The 16,690-nt window shown below is 37.7% G+C and overlaps 2 protein-coding genes and 1 long non-coding RNA gene across 3 annotated transcripts in view; all 3 read left to right on the top strand.

Moving 5' to 3' along the window:
• LOC145443110 (uncharacterized) overlaps nt 1–16,690 on the top strand; it is a 155,080-nt gene that overhangs the window by 34,026 nt on the left and 104,364 nt on the right. The window lies entirely within an intron of this gene.
• Nucleotides 3,505–6,926, top strand: LOC145443063 (intraflagellar transport protein 81 homolog). Its single transcript, XM_080321060.1, has one exon. It carries the CDS (start codon nt 3,605–3,607, stop codon nt 5,579–5,581), a length of 1,977 nt encoding a protein of 658 aa, XP_080177186.1. The 5' UTR covers nt 3,505–3,604; the 3' UTR covers nt 5,582–6,926.
• Nucleotides 6,868–16,245, top strand: LOC145443087 (CBY1-interacting BAR domain-containing protein 1-A-like). The gene is made up of 10 exons (XM_080321083.1): nt 6,868–7,008; nt 8,057–8,189; nt 9,164–9,265; nt 9,746–9,814; nt 11,270–11,371; nt 12,040–12,150; nt 12,523–12,636; nt 13,174–13,264; nt 14,136–14,192; nt 14,553–16,245. The coding sequence occupies exons 1-10, from the start codon at nt 6,962–6,964 to the stop codon at nt 14,702–14,704; spliced, it is 978 nt and encodes a 325-aa protein (XP_080177209.1). The 5' UTR covers nt 6,868–6,961; the 3' UTR covers nt 14,705–16,245.

Consider the following 16,690-nt stretch of genomic DNA (forward strand, 5'->3'; position numbering starts at 1 on the left):
TTGAACTCAGTTTGCACTTTTTGCCTTCCCTAAACTTAGTGTCAATGTCACCGCTTTGAGTGGCGTGAAACCACATCGCCGTAGTCCGATGGTTAAATATGACTTATAAACATCAGCAATTGTGGCAGCCGTGCTCTATACTGCCCCTTACGTCAGTTGTAGTATTATCGCATCGTGCTTTCACTTCCTGTTTTGCTTCTGGCCGCTTCGGCGGACGGACGTATAATAAAGTCTTTGCAGCATTGTTTGAATCGTGTGTGATCAACTACAGACGGAGGTCTGTTACACAATGAACATGTTCGACATTTTCAGTCTTGCAGGAGTAATATTTCTGGCAAAAATCTCAACATTTTCTGCAAATGTGCTGGATATTACAATAACTTTTCAATCAGCCCAGAATTTTTTCATGGGTCTAATGAAATCGTTTGGCGGGCAGTATGTTTGACACCCCTGCTCTATGCCATATAGTATACAATAGGCCCTTATATATATCGGACTTATTCGTAGCGTAAGAAGGCGGGCGCGTACATATTGGGGCGTTGCCCGATTCCCGTTTCAACAGGAAATCAACAACCAGTACTTTACGGATTTTTGTCTGTAATGTGAACTGCATGAACATGTTTTATTGCCACATGTAATATTACATCATGCGAAGCCAATATGACACGAGGCATTTGTAGTCTGAAAAGAGATCCGTAAAGAACTGGATATATCAGACATATATCCAATTATATTCTCACATATTCTATGCAACATAACCACCGTAGCATTTTAATATTCATCTAAAAGAAGCTTCATGTCCCTTTAGGGCCAATTCGCGATGAATAATGCTTTGCCTGACTAAAATTACGGTTTCTCGTCATTTTCGTGCAGAGAGACAGGCGATTTTATGTAATGGGTGTTTGTACGCACACTGCGATTGCGTTAAGAAATAGATATATTTACGGCTACATACCTCATTTGTACGTAAAACTATTCAGATCAAGCTATTTAATTGCTTAACCTCGATGGGAAACTAACTAGAACATGCTGCTATACGTACCCTCCGGGGAGTCACGGGACTCTATCTCAGGTATCACGACCGCATGGTACGCCAGTGGTATTTTGGTGGATAGATGGATTGGCAAAATTGATGGGTCTCATAACATGAGTCTCACATGGACCCCAAGTGGGATTTCCAGCCAAGGAGTAGTTTGAATACACCATACTAATCCCACCTACATCCCATTACCTTTATCACTTATGTATCTACTATTTTTAACTCAGGATTAATTTTACTCGTAAAATTTCTGAGATCAAATCATTTGAACTTGTGATTTTTGTCGGTTCCCACATGCGACCCAGTAGTTTTTCCCAATCGATAGGCCTACTTCTTTTATATTTTCCTACAGCAAGGTTTGTTCATCTGTATAGTAAAGTCATATTATAATCGGTTTCCGATTTATTCATTTGCGATGATGGTCGCTGGGACATTTGCAACTTGAATTCCATCACCAGACATTCATTAGTCCTTTCTCCATATGAATTGAATTCGAGGTAGTGGTGACGATAAGCGCCTACTAATCGGGCGCCCTCGGTTCGATTCCCGTGGAGGCTCGTATGGGCTCCTTTGCTACCGCCATCGCCGTTCTTACGGCGACAAAAAAGCCCAGAAAAAGACTCGACGAAAGAAAGCACTCACAAGGAATGGAAAGAACTAGAAAGGGCCATGGCTTCAAAAAAGATCAACATCGAAAGAAACTGCGGCGGCGGCGGGCACTAGGCGGAGGTGGATGTCAATCAAAAGACCGCAACTGTGCGTCATTCGGCATCCTCATATCTGCTCATTACATCGCATTGTGTCTTACCGCATTGTACATTGTGTGTGTCTTGTTCAGCTGAAAATATAACTCAACGGTTACACTCACACAATGATGATGACGGCGACACTCACCCACCGTAAAGGTTATTATATACTCAGATTGCCGTATATATAGGCTTTAGTGGCTAATACAGACGGGTTTTCTCTGAACAGTGTTCAATGAAAAAGTTATATATAGGGAAGGGCTTGTCTGACAACGCCAAAGCACATTTCTACGTCGAGTTCCCGGAACACTGACATGAGCTCTTCCACTGCTTCTGCTATAAGGACCAGGATCTTACTATTATGTTCCCTACCAGCTTAGTGGGTAACCCACATGGTACCCCCCAAAATACCTTTGAAATATGGGGCCAAAAAGGTACGGGACCCGGTTGGTTTCCCCACTTGATAACCACATTTCATCGGATCTTGATACCTTGTGATAACCCAAGTAGTGGTACTACCTGGGATATTATTTCTCTTCAAACTGAAAGTGGATAGAATCGGTATTTTAGACTCCATATATGACAAATAAAGTGTAGATATAGTTGTACTCGATATGTATCATGGCTCTCGTATTCTTTCGCAATGCCTATCCGGGAATTATTGCGAATAAACAGCGAAAATGGCATGTTTATGCATCACACATTTGCAGCATTTTATTGACGCATTGATATTCATATTCTTGGTAGATTATTACTATTCTCCGCTTTACCGTATACATTTACACAATATTTGTCCTCACCGAGCGAGATAGTGTAATGGTTATACATCCGGCTTCTCGATCGGTCGATCGATCGGTAGGTCGTGGGTTCGATCCCCGGCCGGGTCATACCAAAGACTCGAAAATTGCAGTAGGGGTCTCAGCTTTCCCGTGGCCACTTACTGGCCACAGATTTTTTTGTGGCCGGCCACGAATATCTCGTGGCCGGCCATGAAAATGCGTTGTCTCGTGGCCGGCCACAGTGAATTTCATGGCCGGCCATAAAAATTCATCGTGGCCGGCCACGAGTTCATGGCCAGTTCGTGATTTTCGCATATCTAGTTGGATCAAAATCGGCACTTTGCATCCAATTTGACAATAGTCATGTAGATCTTCTTCATTTGCAACGAACTTGCTGGCGGCAAGGTTTGTATAGACGACTTCCACTAGTATCGCACGTACCTAAGTTACATTACCACTTTATTGAGTAGTTTAGGGATGGGTTCAAAATTTGCACAGCTTTACACGTGTTTACCTTCTGTAGAAATGAATTCAATTCCCACTGACTATTGAAAAAGTACTTTGAGGCGGTGCGTTATAAACTAACACCGAAACATACGTCGGATAGATAGATCTAGATAAATATTTGATAGAGTAATGTATGAGCGTACATCTTATAGCTCGGTCAGACAAACGTCTTTACATTAAAACTGGTGTCCACGGAGCTTCCACGCCAGGCGATCAAAGCAATGGGATTGCGTGGAAAGATAAAACCGTGGTGCAGACTCGATAGCCTTGCAGTTTCTTCGCATCTCTATCGCCCAAGCCCATTAGTGACGCAAACGTAGATAACGTGATGTGATCTCCGCAGACTCCGCTTCGCCACATGTAAAATGTAAAGGCTCGCGCCATGCTTGATTAAATAACATCACTGGAGCATGTCGCCGTGTATTGTTTGTTAGCAACAGACGCATTCCTGATCAAAAATTAATTCGTTTTCGTCAGAGCTTCTCACAGTTCTTATTGCTTGAGGTAATAATAATCAAGCCACGCTCGCAAAAATGACGGAAGAAGTGCGAAAAATCGTAGAAATACTCAAAGAGAAACCGTTCCGCCGAGAAACCACAACGATATCGTTTCATTCCCTCGGCCCGGAACAAATCATCCAGCTTACAAACGATGTGCTGGCGCAATTCGACAGCGTACATTCAGGAGATATACGGGAAGAGGCTCCAGACGCTAGAGCCGGTCGATTTTTGACTGCATTGAAGAATCTGAAGTATACTCCACCTTCGAATGATGTATCATCATTTCGCCAGGCTATTGTGTTGGGTGATAAAGATGTATACCGTTCCATATTGTATTACTTGTTGACGAATTTTGAGGCGTTAAAAACTCGTGCGTATCTCGCGAGATTTTTAGTCAAACTTCATTTACCGCCGGAATTCACACAGGACTTGTCTGATACGCAGATGCAAGATGCATGGCAAAATTATCAGGAATTGCAGGAACGTTTTGCAAATTGCCACCGAGACTATGTAGAATTGAAAAAACAAAGCCATGGAACCGGTGAAATTAGAAATGATGTAACTACTATGGAGGAAGAGAAGGAGAATTTAACTAAGCGTGTAGCACGCGTGCGTAATAAAATAGAGACCATTCCGAATAAAGATGAAGTGTTAGCAATCGCGCAGAGTATGCGGAAGGAAAAAGAACGCGCAGAAGACTTGAAATTACGCATTCAACAGCAACGCAGGCAAATGCAGCTTTCCGAACAAAGATTACAGACTTTACGTCAAAGTTTACAGGAAGCCAAACACTCTGGCGCTAATTCCGGCCCCGAGTCTATAATCTCTCGTATGGAAGAGGATAATCGGGTCAACAAGTATTTGATCGAGGAAAAACTCCCGAAAGAGCTGAAAAATCGGAAAAAAATACTGCAAAGCTTGCAGCAAGTCGCTAGAAATCCGGCTGTCACTCAAAATGATCTTGACTTGATAGATTCAGACGTTCAAAAATTGAACGCGCAAATTAACGAACTCGTGGAAAAAAGAATGGTGCGAAATCACCCTACGAAAGACAAATTAACTCTGTACCGACAACAGGCTTCGATTTTGCAGCACAAGAAAGAGACTCTCTCGGAAACGGTTCAAGAAAAGCAAGAAGAACTCAAAAATTTTGAGGAAGAAATGAGGGTAAAACGTCAACATTTCGCTGAAACTGGCGGCGAAGTGTTGAGCGGTGATAATTTTAAAAAATATGTCAGTAAAGTCCGTGTTAAAAATGCGCAATACAAACAATTGCGTACTCAATTATCGGAGTTTAAAGCCGAGCACGGGGTGTTGTCCCGTACGGAGCAAGTGTTGAAACAAAAGCACGAGCATCTCCTCAAAAGTTTGAAAACGAAAGAGACTAAATTTGGAATTACTGGATTTCGCGAGACTCAGGACGAACTGGAAAAAGTGTCTTCGAAAAAAAGCGAATTGGACAACGTGAAACATAAAACTTTAGACGACATGTCAATGTCGGTACAACGCTTAAACGCAGTCATACAAGATAAAAGACAAGAGCTGGCTCCGCAAATTCGCGAATTGCGTCCTTTACGACAGAAAAATCAAGAACTGACCCAAGATTGGGAGGAAAAAAAGAAGCGTTACGACGGTATTTTAGCCGGACTTGAGTCGAACAGATCTCAACTGGAAAAAACAGTCGCCGGATTACGAGAAATCTGTCACGAAAACGAAAGCCGTTATTTCTACCTTAAAAGCATGAATAAAATCATAGAAGTGCAGCTGGACCGCGCCAATAAAGAATTACGGAATTACATGGCTGCGACCGGCGCCGACAAGCAAAAATCTTACCGGGACGTGTACAATAAAAAGATTCAGGAGCAGGAGAATAAAGCAAAGGCTTTGAGAGAACAGCAAAAACGTGTTCGTGAGAATCAAGATCAGAATCAAAGGCAAATGGAAGTTTGGTGTGACTTGGATAAAATACTTCAGTGTAAACTGGAATGCATGAAGGACATGCAAGTGTAGATCTGCTATATTCGTTTGAGTCAACAATGAAATAGTACTGTAATTTTCCACATATAATGCGCAACATTTTCACGATTTTTTGCCCTAAAATCGGGGGGTGCGTATTATACATGGGAACAACACGCTTGAAAAAAATCTCCCTCGATAAAAAACTTGCTGCACGCGCGCGCGGCAATCCTCGCTAATTCATTGCGTCAAAGACAGGCTTGAACAATCGCATAACAACGGGCCATGCGCGCAAGATATAATCGCTTGCGTAATCAGTCGCATCTCTAAAAGACCTGGTGCGCATGACATAACCTTTGGCCTGGGCAATCGCATCTGTAATAGGCCTCTTGCCAAGATGTCGTGTCGCTGGCCTAAACTATCGCGTTGCAGGCTTTGCTGCTATCTACTTTCGTTTAGAGACGATGCCGTTAATTGCATAATGATTGGTGATGGTTATGTCATGATTGTTGAACAGTGACATCGCAAAACAGAACGACATGTCGACATAGTATACTGAAACACAGCTATTCGTGTGCAGGAAACACAGGGTGCGTACTATACATGGGTACAGGCTTTTTCCAAGAATTTGCATGTCATTTTATGGGGGCGTATTATACATGGGGGCGTACTATACTTGGAAAATTATGGTATATATTGATTGCTTGTGTAACAATAGAGTACTATTCATTGATTCCTCGCATAAACGGCACACATTGATTTTTGCACCAGTTTTGACTAAGAAGGGCTTGCATATATAGGCTAATTACAATTCGAAATATCTGCAATTTTCGTGCCGTCTTGTAGTTAAGATTCAGAGAACTATAATGTGTGACTTCTGGACTAGGAATGTTGATCTATTTCTTATAGCTTACATAACAATGGGTGTAAAGCTGCTCAAATAATTTCTAAAAGTTTTGGAAATACACCATTAACTAGATTAACTAGATGTCTTTTGAATTTTGCATCTGATCTATCGATACTGTCCATTTCACAATTCCCTATTTATGTCTTGATGTTTCCTGTTATGATATATTATTTTGTGTAATTTGGTAACTGCTAACATCAAACAGAATGCCTAGTCCATTCCATTATAGGTATTTGCTTGTAAGAGATAATATCAGCGGTTTTCTTGGATGAAATCAATGCTGGAAATACATATGTTATTGATTAAATGTTGTTTGCATCAAATTTACGTTCGATGCAATGTTTAATTCAAATGTATAATTCTGATCGACTGGCGTACGAAATTGGTATGTTTGATTTTGTTACTATTTTCATGTGGAATATGTGTGGTACGTTATTCTGTGTCGTTAGTATCATAGTTGTCTTGATATTTCTGTTGTTATTACTGTTTCCAGGTTAAAATTCGTAAAATTCAAAAATTATATAAAAATGAGTTACTCCAGATCTTCATTGCAAGACCCTCAAGCCCGAGCGAGGTAGCCTACGGCTTATTTCGAATTTCCTTGTCAAGCTCACACAATAGTTCCATACTCATTTACATGCATGGCTGAGCTGAATTGTTTATAAGGCTTCACGTCAAGTATTTAAGTATTGCCCGTCATGAAAATGTGTAAAGTTCAAATAAGTAGGCCTACCATTTATGCTACATTAAATAATATATTGCCAGTTATATGTCACATTGAGCAGAATTTGGTGTTTTTTGATCATGCCTATTTAATTGCACTTTGTGGCAATGCTGTAGTCACTACTTAACTGATATTTGATTTCCGCTAACATGTGCAGTAGCCGTATTGCTACAGGAGAAAAAAATATAAATTTATTATATGAAAATGAATGAACAAAAATTTCAAAAGTTTCTGTTCGCCCCATAAAAGTGTTAGGTTGTCTATAGAAACGATGTTCACCGAATTCGGCTCAATTCCAAACAGTGTAAGCGGAGTTATTGCCGTCGAAAAATTTGGATTTTAATAAAATAGTATTTAGGGTGACCAATTCTTTAATTTATTATTATAGGTGTGCCCACCGTAAAGACTATTTTATTAAAATCCAAATTTTTCGATGGCAATAACTCCGCATCCACTGTTTGGAATTAAGACGAATTTGGTGAACATCGTTTCTATAGACAACCTAACACTTTCATGGGGTGAACAGAAATTTTTGTTCATTTATTTTTATATACGGTAATAAATTAAAACTTTCTTCTCCTGTAGCAATACGGCTACTGGCTGGAATTGAACCAAATTTGGTGTGTAGGCATAAATTAGGTACCCTAACAATTTTATCAAGTAGCCAGTACAATTTGAGAAAAAAAGTCATTTTGAACACCCCTAGTGTGCAGTTTACAGCCTTCTACAGTGGAAAATAGTATCGATACTCTTGTTTCCGTCGATAAATTAGCTCTTGTTGGCAAGGAGCATATATTTTCATGAGAATATCAATGGCTCATGACTCTATCTAAGTGTCTAATTAATATGGTAGCTGTATTCCGCGAATAATACATATCAATAACGATTTCATTTGTAGGGACAGTCAGACGCGATTCATCAAAGAATCTGTGAACAAAGTTGAGAGAAGTTTCTCGGCCATCTGCGGACAGATGGGTTCTATCAACAGAAGACAGGGCAGGCTGCGGGACAAGTTTGACGAGATGGCTAAAGTAAGAAGTCCACGTAGTTTTCATAAACTGAAAAATCATTCACCTGTATATTGATTTTGTGGTTTCATTTGTAAAATGTGGATTGCTTTTCATTGATCTTGTAACGACAATCGTTTCCGATTCGCTGCTCTCGGTTAGATTATATCATGGATATACAATCGATTAATATATTCATATTGAAATGAACCCGAATATGTTCACTGTCGAAGATTTCCACAGACGAGTGTCAGCCCGAAATATTCATGTATATTTCTATATGAATATATCATTCAATTGTTCAAGTTTTGTACCTCCACATTTCAGAAGGAAATTGAAAAATCTTAACTTGATTCCACTTTATCGTGTCCAATCTAGGGTTGTGTAAAAAATGAATTTTTCCTTCGTATTTTGATGGATAATGGATAAAATCGTTAGGTTGGCTAAAAAACAAAAAAACACTACACAACAAATTTGGCTCAATTTCAACCTGTAGAAGCGACGCTATTAGATTTAGAAAATTGTAAATTATTTGAACAAAACATGAAAATTTTTTCAATTTTTACGGTCAACCCCATGAAAGTGTCAAGTTGTATCAAAAGAAACGATGCATGACTAATTTTGTATTTGAAAAAATGTAGTATTTACGGTAGGAAATTCTACTACTCACTGTAAATACTATTACCGGTACCGGTATTTAAAATTTTGAACACCAGTAACTTTGCTTCTACTGGTTGGAATTGAGCAAAATTTGGTGTGTAGCGTTTTTTTTTAGTCAACCTAACAAATTTATTGAATAGCCAGTAAATTTGAAAAAAAGTAAATTTTTAACAACCCTAGTCTCCAAGTTTAATTGCCTAATCAATTGCAATGATCAATATTTTATATTCATGCCAAATCCCGGCATTGTAATCTATGTCTATCTCTGACTATTATCTTGTATGTCGGTGAGTTTTGCACTACAATATATCATTTCTAAATTTGTGTTCAAATTTCAGTATCTGGTCGATCACGCCATCACCGAACAGGGTCCCATGAAAACTACGTTCACAAATTTTGCGGAAAACATCTCGGCCATTCAAGACTACCGACAGGCAATGGTAACTATGCCTAACATCTCTCGTGTCCGACTCGAGTCACGATTTTCTGTTGACTCGAGTCGATCTGTGTGTTGAGTCGACTTGGACTCGAGTGATTGCGCATGACTCGTACCAAGTCACATGACTCGAGACTCAGACGGCTAAGACAGACATTTCAATGTAATTTCGAAGAATAGTCAAGTAACCACACTGTTGGTATTTCGTCTATTGGTACTGTTACTTGAAAATGGGACCAGAAACTGTTAAAATTTAGGTAAATTAGTATATTATACATGCGAACAATTCGATATCACCAAACATAGTTATAAAAAGTGGGTTTTACAAGACTTTAACTGGAAACTGAGCAGTCAACACTATGACTCGGACTTGACTCGAGTCATAATACCATGACTCGTACTCGACCCTCTGCTTGCTGACTTGGACTTGGACTTGACTCGGTGGTGAATTGAAAATGACTCGACTTGACTTTCTGACCTTCAGATTGACCGTCTCGACGCCAGAGTGGTGCAGCCTCTCAGCGCATACAAGACATCGTGCAAACACACTCAGGTGGGCGTCGAATATGTCTTCCGAATTGACGATTGTGTCATTACTAGGGCAAGTGTTCGTTGCACTAAAATCGAGAAAGGTTCTGTTGTATAACCCAACATCTCCCATGCTATCTATTACTGTGCCCTTAAAGGCTGACTGATAGATTTTAATTAGGCCAAGATTTAAAGTTCAATATATTACTAGGAGTGAAAATGACTAGCGGGCCGCGCAAAAATCTCATGTGTGCCGCAGGTTGGCCAATAGGCTTCAACTTTTTTTCCAGATTCCAGGGATCCGCTGATTAAATTGTTGTAAAGTTACCTAAAAATGCCAACTGGTAGATGTGAACGCACAGGAGTTTGAAAATTTTGAATTTAATATAAAAATATTGAATTTTTTTTTTCAAATTTCACTGTCAAACACTTGAAGTTGTCTACAATAACGATGCTTACCAATTTTTGATAACTTCCAACCGGTAAAAGCGAAATGATTGCAGTAGAAAATTCTGGATTCGCAAACATAGCCCTGAATGCATGAAAATTAATGATAAAGTCAAATTCTTGGTTGGAAGTGCGTCAAAATTGTTTTGCGTCGTTTTGGTAGACTACTCACCAATTTCATGGGGTAGACAGTAAAATTTGAAGGAAAAAAATTAATATTTTTATTATAAATTCAAAATTTTCAAACTCCTGTGCGTTCACATCTACCAGTCGGATTCGAGCCAAATTTGGTATGCACAGTTTAGCTACGATATCTTAACAAAACTTGACTTGGAAAGACTAGACACAGCCTGTTTTCGTTTGTACGGGCTTGGTCAAAAACCAATTCATACTTCCACTTCTACATTAGTTCCTACACTGTCTTGCCTGGCTGGGGTTGTTGAACTTGTAGTTTGCAAGTCAACTGTTGCATCATAGATAGCATTGAGATGCAGCTAACCCATCACCTAGTTCATTGTTATGCAAAGAGAATAGAAGCACACTAGAAATAGTTTTTAAGTACGTTTTTTATATCAACCCTTTACAATTTGCACAATACCTGATAAAATTTGCAGTAAAAAATTGAGTAGTATATTCATATTGAATTGAACCCGAATATTTTCAGCTGACACTCGTCAGGGGTAATCGTCAGCAACTAGTAGAGAATTCAAAAGAACATCGCATATCAACAATCCTATCAGAAAATATGACGTCACCAGCATAAAATTTCGAATGAGAGAGCGTTCAATGTACTATTTTCAGTTGGTTCAGGTGTCAGCCGAAAATATTCGGGTTCATTTCAATATGAATATACTATTCAATAGTATATTAAAGTTCTGTATCTCCAAGAAGCTCTTCAAATATTTCAGTAAAAAATTGCATGAAAAATAGAAAAAAAGTTGCAACGTTAAATTCTTAGTATTTAGGAAGTTGCCGGAAGCTGTAAAAAAAGTTTCAAAAACTTGCCCTAGTCATTACTAATGCTTTTCTTCAGAGCGATTTAAATAAGATGATGAAAAGCCGAGGTCGCGAAATGAAGACGCACAGACAGTTGGATCAAGTAAGGAACAAGGCACCGAGTGACACGCAACAAATCGTATCCTTTGTAATTGGAATGATTTATCATCTGTGTGATAATCTCTTCATATTTCTACCACTTTGTCTTTCGTTCCTCTCTCATTTATCAATTTTTAGGTTATATTAGAAATTAATTTCATTGAAAATTTATTGATCTGACTATTTAGGATATTCGATTGAATAGATATTTATATTGAAATAAACCACATATTTTCGGCGGAAATTAGTAGATATTTGGCAAGACCATTGTCTGTCAACATTTGTATCATTAAATATGACATCACCTGCATAAAAAATTCCGGGGGTTTATTTCAATATGAATATATTATTCAATTGTATATTGAAGATCCCTACCTCCAAGAAGCGCTTCTAATTCAGGATTTTGACCTTACATTTGAAAAGCATGAGCCTGTAAATAATTTCTACTACTTCCTTCGTCATCGATTTTGTGTTTTATATTCTCTTTCGAAACAAGCATACTCATAATTGTGGAGTCAGGATAATTTGATCTTAGCGACATTTTTCATTTGTTACATTCCTTGGGCTGATTATGTGATACACCAATGGTCCATACGCCTTCTTTGAATTGATGGTGAGATGACACATATTCTTGAACATTATTAATTTCTGTTTATGTCGCTAATCTGCATCTGTGTTATTGTTTGCCTTAAATAACGTGTTCGTAAGACTCGGGCTGAAACTGAATTGCAGAGAGCCACATTAGAAGTGGAAAGAAGCTCACAATCCTTGGAACAAACCATCGACAGGTTTGAGAACAAGAGAGTCACTGATATTAAGGTGAGTGGGACTTCAGGGTTGTAATGACTCGAGTCATTTTCTTATGCATTGAAAATGATTCGACTTGAGTCGTTGTGAATGACTCAACCAAGTAAAGTATTCAAGTCACGTCTTTCAGTACAGCACCTATACTTGAAAAGTAGGCCTAGAAATTGTTTTTTATCTGTTTGAATTAACATGTTAATAGTCATAAGAATAAGTGTATTGTCGCAGTTAAATCAAAGTAAGCTATGTCCGTTTTTCAAATTTTGAGATCCATTTTAAAAGTTATAGAAAATCAAGCTTTTTGCTAAATTTTTTTCGGCCATATTTTTTCTCATTAAGACAAGAAATATGCCGGTGTTAATTTATTCGTCATTCTTTTATTTTCAGCAAATCTTGAGCGACTACGTTCAGATCGAGATGTTATTCCACGCCAAAGCGTTAGAACGACTAACACTCTGTCACCAGAGCTTACAGAATTTCGACTTGGAGGATCATTTAGCAGTGAGTATCTTATGCCCTCAGAAGTGATCAAATGCATTTTTACTGAAATACAAGTAGAGTACTAGTTTCCAAGATGTATAAAAGTAATAGTTAAAAGGTACCAAAGTAGTTCAATAGTGATAGAAGTACATTGGAATGTGACCTATGAGAGTTATATTTGTCATCCACGATTTCAATATTACAAGATGCATCTTCGCGGCTAACCCGAAATCACTAGTGCAATCATTTTTTGACTAGTCAAAAAAATCAAAATTATCGCGTCACGTCAATTGGCGAAATAATTTACAAAGTGGCTGTCTAAAATAGTAAGTAGGAGAATAGACAGAACCTAGAAGTGGAAGTACATCATTGATAAGTAATTACTGCTTCATTCAGTCCTATTAGTGAGAATTGTTAAAAGTATTTTTCAAATTGAAAATTAAATCGTTAGTGCCTATCTCTGACACATTATTGAGAATCGTATTATCACGTCAAGATTACAATTTTTATAGTAAATGTAAAAGTATTTTGTGTTCTTCATTGATTCATTCTTTGCAGATATTCCGAAACTCGTTACGTCCGAGTCATTTAGAAGAGAGACTCAATCTCGTGCAGCAACAGTCCGCACCTAATTCGCAGAATACGCCAGGTATTTCATAAAAGCAATTTCGATTTTATTACACCGGTCATCACATCGTTTTAGGCAGCCAGAGTAAAGGTGTTTTCTGTGGTTCTGAAAGGCATTGATTTCAAATGTGGCCGCAGTTTTTTTTTTATTTGGCTTTAGTTTTGGAGATAACCTATGATGCTATTTTGACTAAAATCTCATGTTTTAACCTTATGCGCTAGATTAAAAAAAAACAGCTCAGTCGTACTATAAATCCCGGAATTTAATTTTAGCTTTTCAACTTCAAATTTGACGGTTCCATACTCTTTCATCTTAGTAGAATGCTAAATTGGTACAGGGGAAATATCTCTCCTTTGAGAAAAATTACAATTTTTAGGCTTGACAGAATGCACTTTTGACAAACAATAGTATCACACCAGGTCATCAAGTTCAAATTGATTGAATAACCGAGGACGATATTTTTATTTTTTCCAGGGCAATCTAGCAAAATTAATGTCATATTTGTCATCTGGAACCTATAAAAAAAAACAGAAAACACTATCAGATGTTATGCCAAAAAAATATCATTTTGTTGATCAGTGTTAGCAATATTGAGGTATTGTTAGAAAACATTCTTATCCTGCAGATTTACATCAAATTTCTGAACATTATAGCTCAGTAATGATATTTAATCAACTAACTCTCATCAGTAGCGAACGTTAGTTGTTTGTTTTTGTTATTATTACGTCATACAGACAAAATAGTTCTTACATTTCGAATTTGATTCACCCCATCACTAACGTTCGCTACTGATGAGAGTTAGTCGAAAAGCTTTTAGCGAATAAATTAACAATATGAAGTTATTGTTTCGCGTTATTCTGAAGATATTTAATCATGTTGTACTTTTTTACAGCCACCGATATTTATGCAACTCCACAGAAACGAAAGCCTGCCACCGAGAACGGGCAAGGTAATCGAATATTTTCAACTTTCATCATATCAGGGGTGTAATGACTCGAGTTATTTTCTTCAAATTGGAAAATGTCTCGACTCGAGACATTCTATGTGATTTGATTCAAATCTTATGTATCAGGAGCGATAATTGAAAAATAGGCCCAGAAACTTCCTTTTATCTGTTTGTATAACATGTTAAGAGTGAAAAAAATGAATTGAATTCGGTACGGAATTGAAAATGACTCGACTTGACTCGAGTAAAACTATTAAGATAGAATTGACTTGTGACTTGGTTACAACCTTGCTACTTACATTACAAATATTGCTGATTTCAAATTTTTATTTCATATTATATAAATATCATTTCGCACTTCAGGTGAAGACACTTACGAAGAAAACTCTGAAGACGATGAATATTTAGACGACGAGGAGGAAGAAGAAGAGGAAGAACAGGAGGAGAGTGAATATGAGTCAGAGGAGGAATCGGAAGCTCCGGCACCGAGACAATCTCGTACAAGACCGTTTTAACTGGGCTGTTGTTATCAGGGCAGGACATAATGATTTGAGTACTTGATTCTGAGCCGAATATTAATTCTAAAGATTCTAGTTGTGCAGTGAGGGGTGATTTTTTCAAGTAATGAAAATATACGCAACTAAAATTAACTTATCAACGAAAATTGTAGGTTTGATAGTATTTTCCACTGTGGAATCCGAAAATCTCGATTGGTTGTTTCATACGAAACATGTAGTGTAAAGCTACTCACTAGAAATGCTCAAATTTAACTTGTTTTTTCAAATTTTATTGTGAGATTGCCTGTAAAAACGATGCACACCAATTTTGGCTCAGTTTTAACCGATAGAATCATCGCTATTTAAGAAAAAAGTTTTGGATTCATTTAATAAGAATAAATATAAAAAATTTTCAAATTTTGTTAGCTACCCATGAAATTGTTATATTGTCAGAAAAAAACGGGTACAAAATTTTGGATTTGAAAAAAAAAAGTACTTACGTTCGAAAATTCTTCAATTACGTATTATAGATCTACCCAGCGTAAATACTGTGATTAGGAATCTTGAAATTTAAACACCTACAACTTCGCTTCTACTGGTTGGAGTTGTGCGAAATTTGTTGTGCACCTTTTTTCATACAACGTAACAATTTCATGGGGTGGCCGGTAAATTGGAAAAATTTCGATATTTATTTTTGTTGAATATATCCAAAACTTTTTTTTATATATAGCAATGCGTCTAAAAGTAGGGATTGACACATAATTGGTGTACAGTGTTTTTTTTTCGGCAAACTAATACTTAACAAGTAGCCAGTTGAATTTGAGAAAAAAAATGTTATTTGTGAACAGACCAACTACAAATATTCGAATCGAATCACTCTGGTACTGATTTTGCCCAGCCCTGCATGTTACGCGTTATTGGCTTTTGATGCCAGTATTGAACTGTGATAAAAGTGTCATTTGAAATGGGTGCGGCTGCAAATTGCACGAAATTCGCACTTAGTAAACGGTCGTTTTTATCAGTATTTTCTTTCAATTACACCGCATACACTATTTTTTTGTATTTTCATCAGTTATCTGTGAATAGTATAGAGTTTTAATGATATAATTCCTTCTGTTTTCTGTATGCTTTAGATGACAGACTAGCAACGATTTGTACGTTTTTCTTTCATTGAATATACGAAGTTTACTTGCCTCCAGCTAAACCAAAAAATGGGATCACTCTGCTGAATGAAATGAATATTCTTGAGCGTTAATGTGTACACCAACTAATATTTCTTGTGGGCTATCAATTTAAGACAGATATTTGTGTTTCTTGTTGCTGCATTTATCACAGATTGTGAGTAGTCGCGAGAACAACAACTCCACATAATACTTGATTTCCTAAAACTAGGACTCGTTAACGTGGTCATGTGTGCTCTGTTTATAGGTAAAAGCACTTTTTCATTTCCGATAGTACTATTTAAAATATAGCGTCCTTGTATCAAAATGGCGTGTCCTACAATTGCAATGAGTATTCGAATTATATAGTGCAAAATACATTATATGTCTGTAGTTGAAGATGTGCATATTTGAATTCGTTTAGTTTATTTATCAATAATTTTATCCTTTCAAAACACCAAGATTACGATACAACGAAAAGATAGGGAGCTGTGGATCCGACTTGAAGTAGTCTTTGAAATCAGACGGCCACGTTGGCCACAGTGACGATGTAGAGCAGGGGTGTCAAACATACAGCCCGCGAGGCCATTTCATCCGGCCCGCGAGACCATTTCTGGATAATTGAAAAAGACGCATAAATGCTCAGATTGCTCAGTTTTAGCAGTGCTTCGTAATTATCATATAACATTACGAAAGCAATCAGTCAAACGCGTTGCTCTCAATTGTTACGTATGAATGCTGCTAATCAGCAGGAATGAACAGAACAGTACACAGTTGTAAGCAAATTCGAGTGACTGGCATCTGCAGGATGGTAATATGATACGCTTGTTATTGACATCGCATC

The sequence above is a fragment of the Botryllus schlosseri genome, chromosome 7 (assembly GCF_051294905.1).
Source record: "Botryllus schlosseri isolate E-star chromosome 7, Bs_hap1, whole genome shotgun sequence".
Classification (NCBI taxonomy): domain Eukaryota; kingdom Metazoa; phylum Chordata; class Ascidiacea; order Stolidobranchia; family Styelidae; genus Botryllus; species Botryllus schlosseri.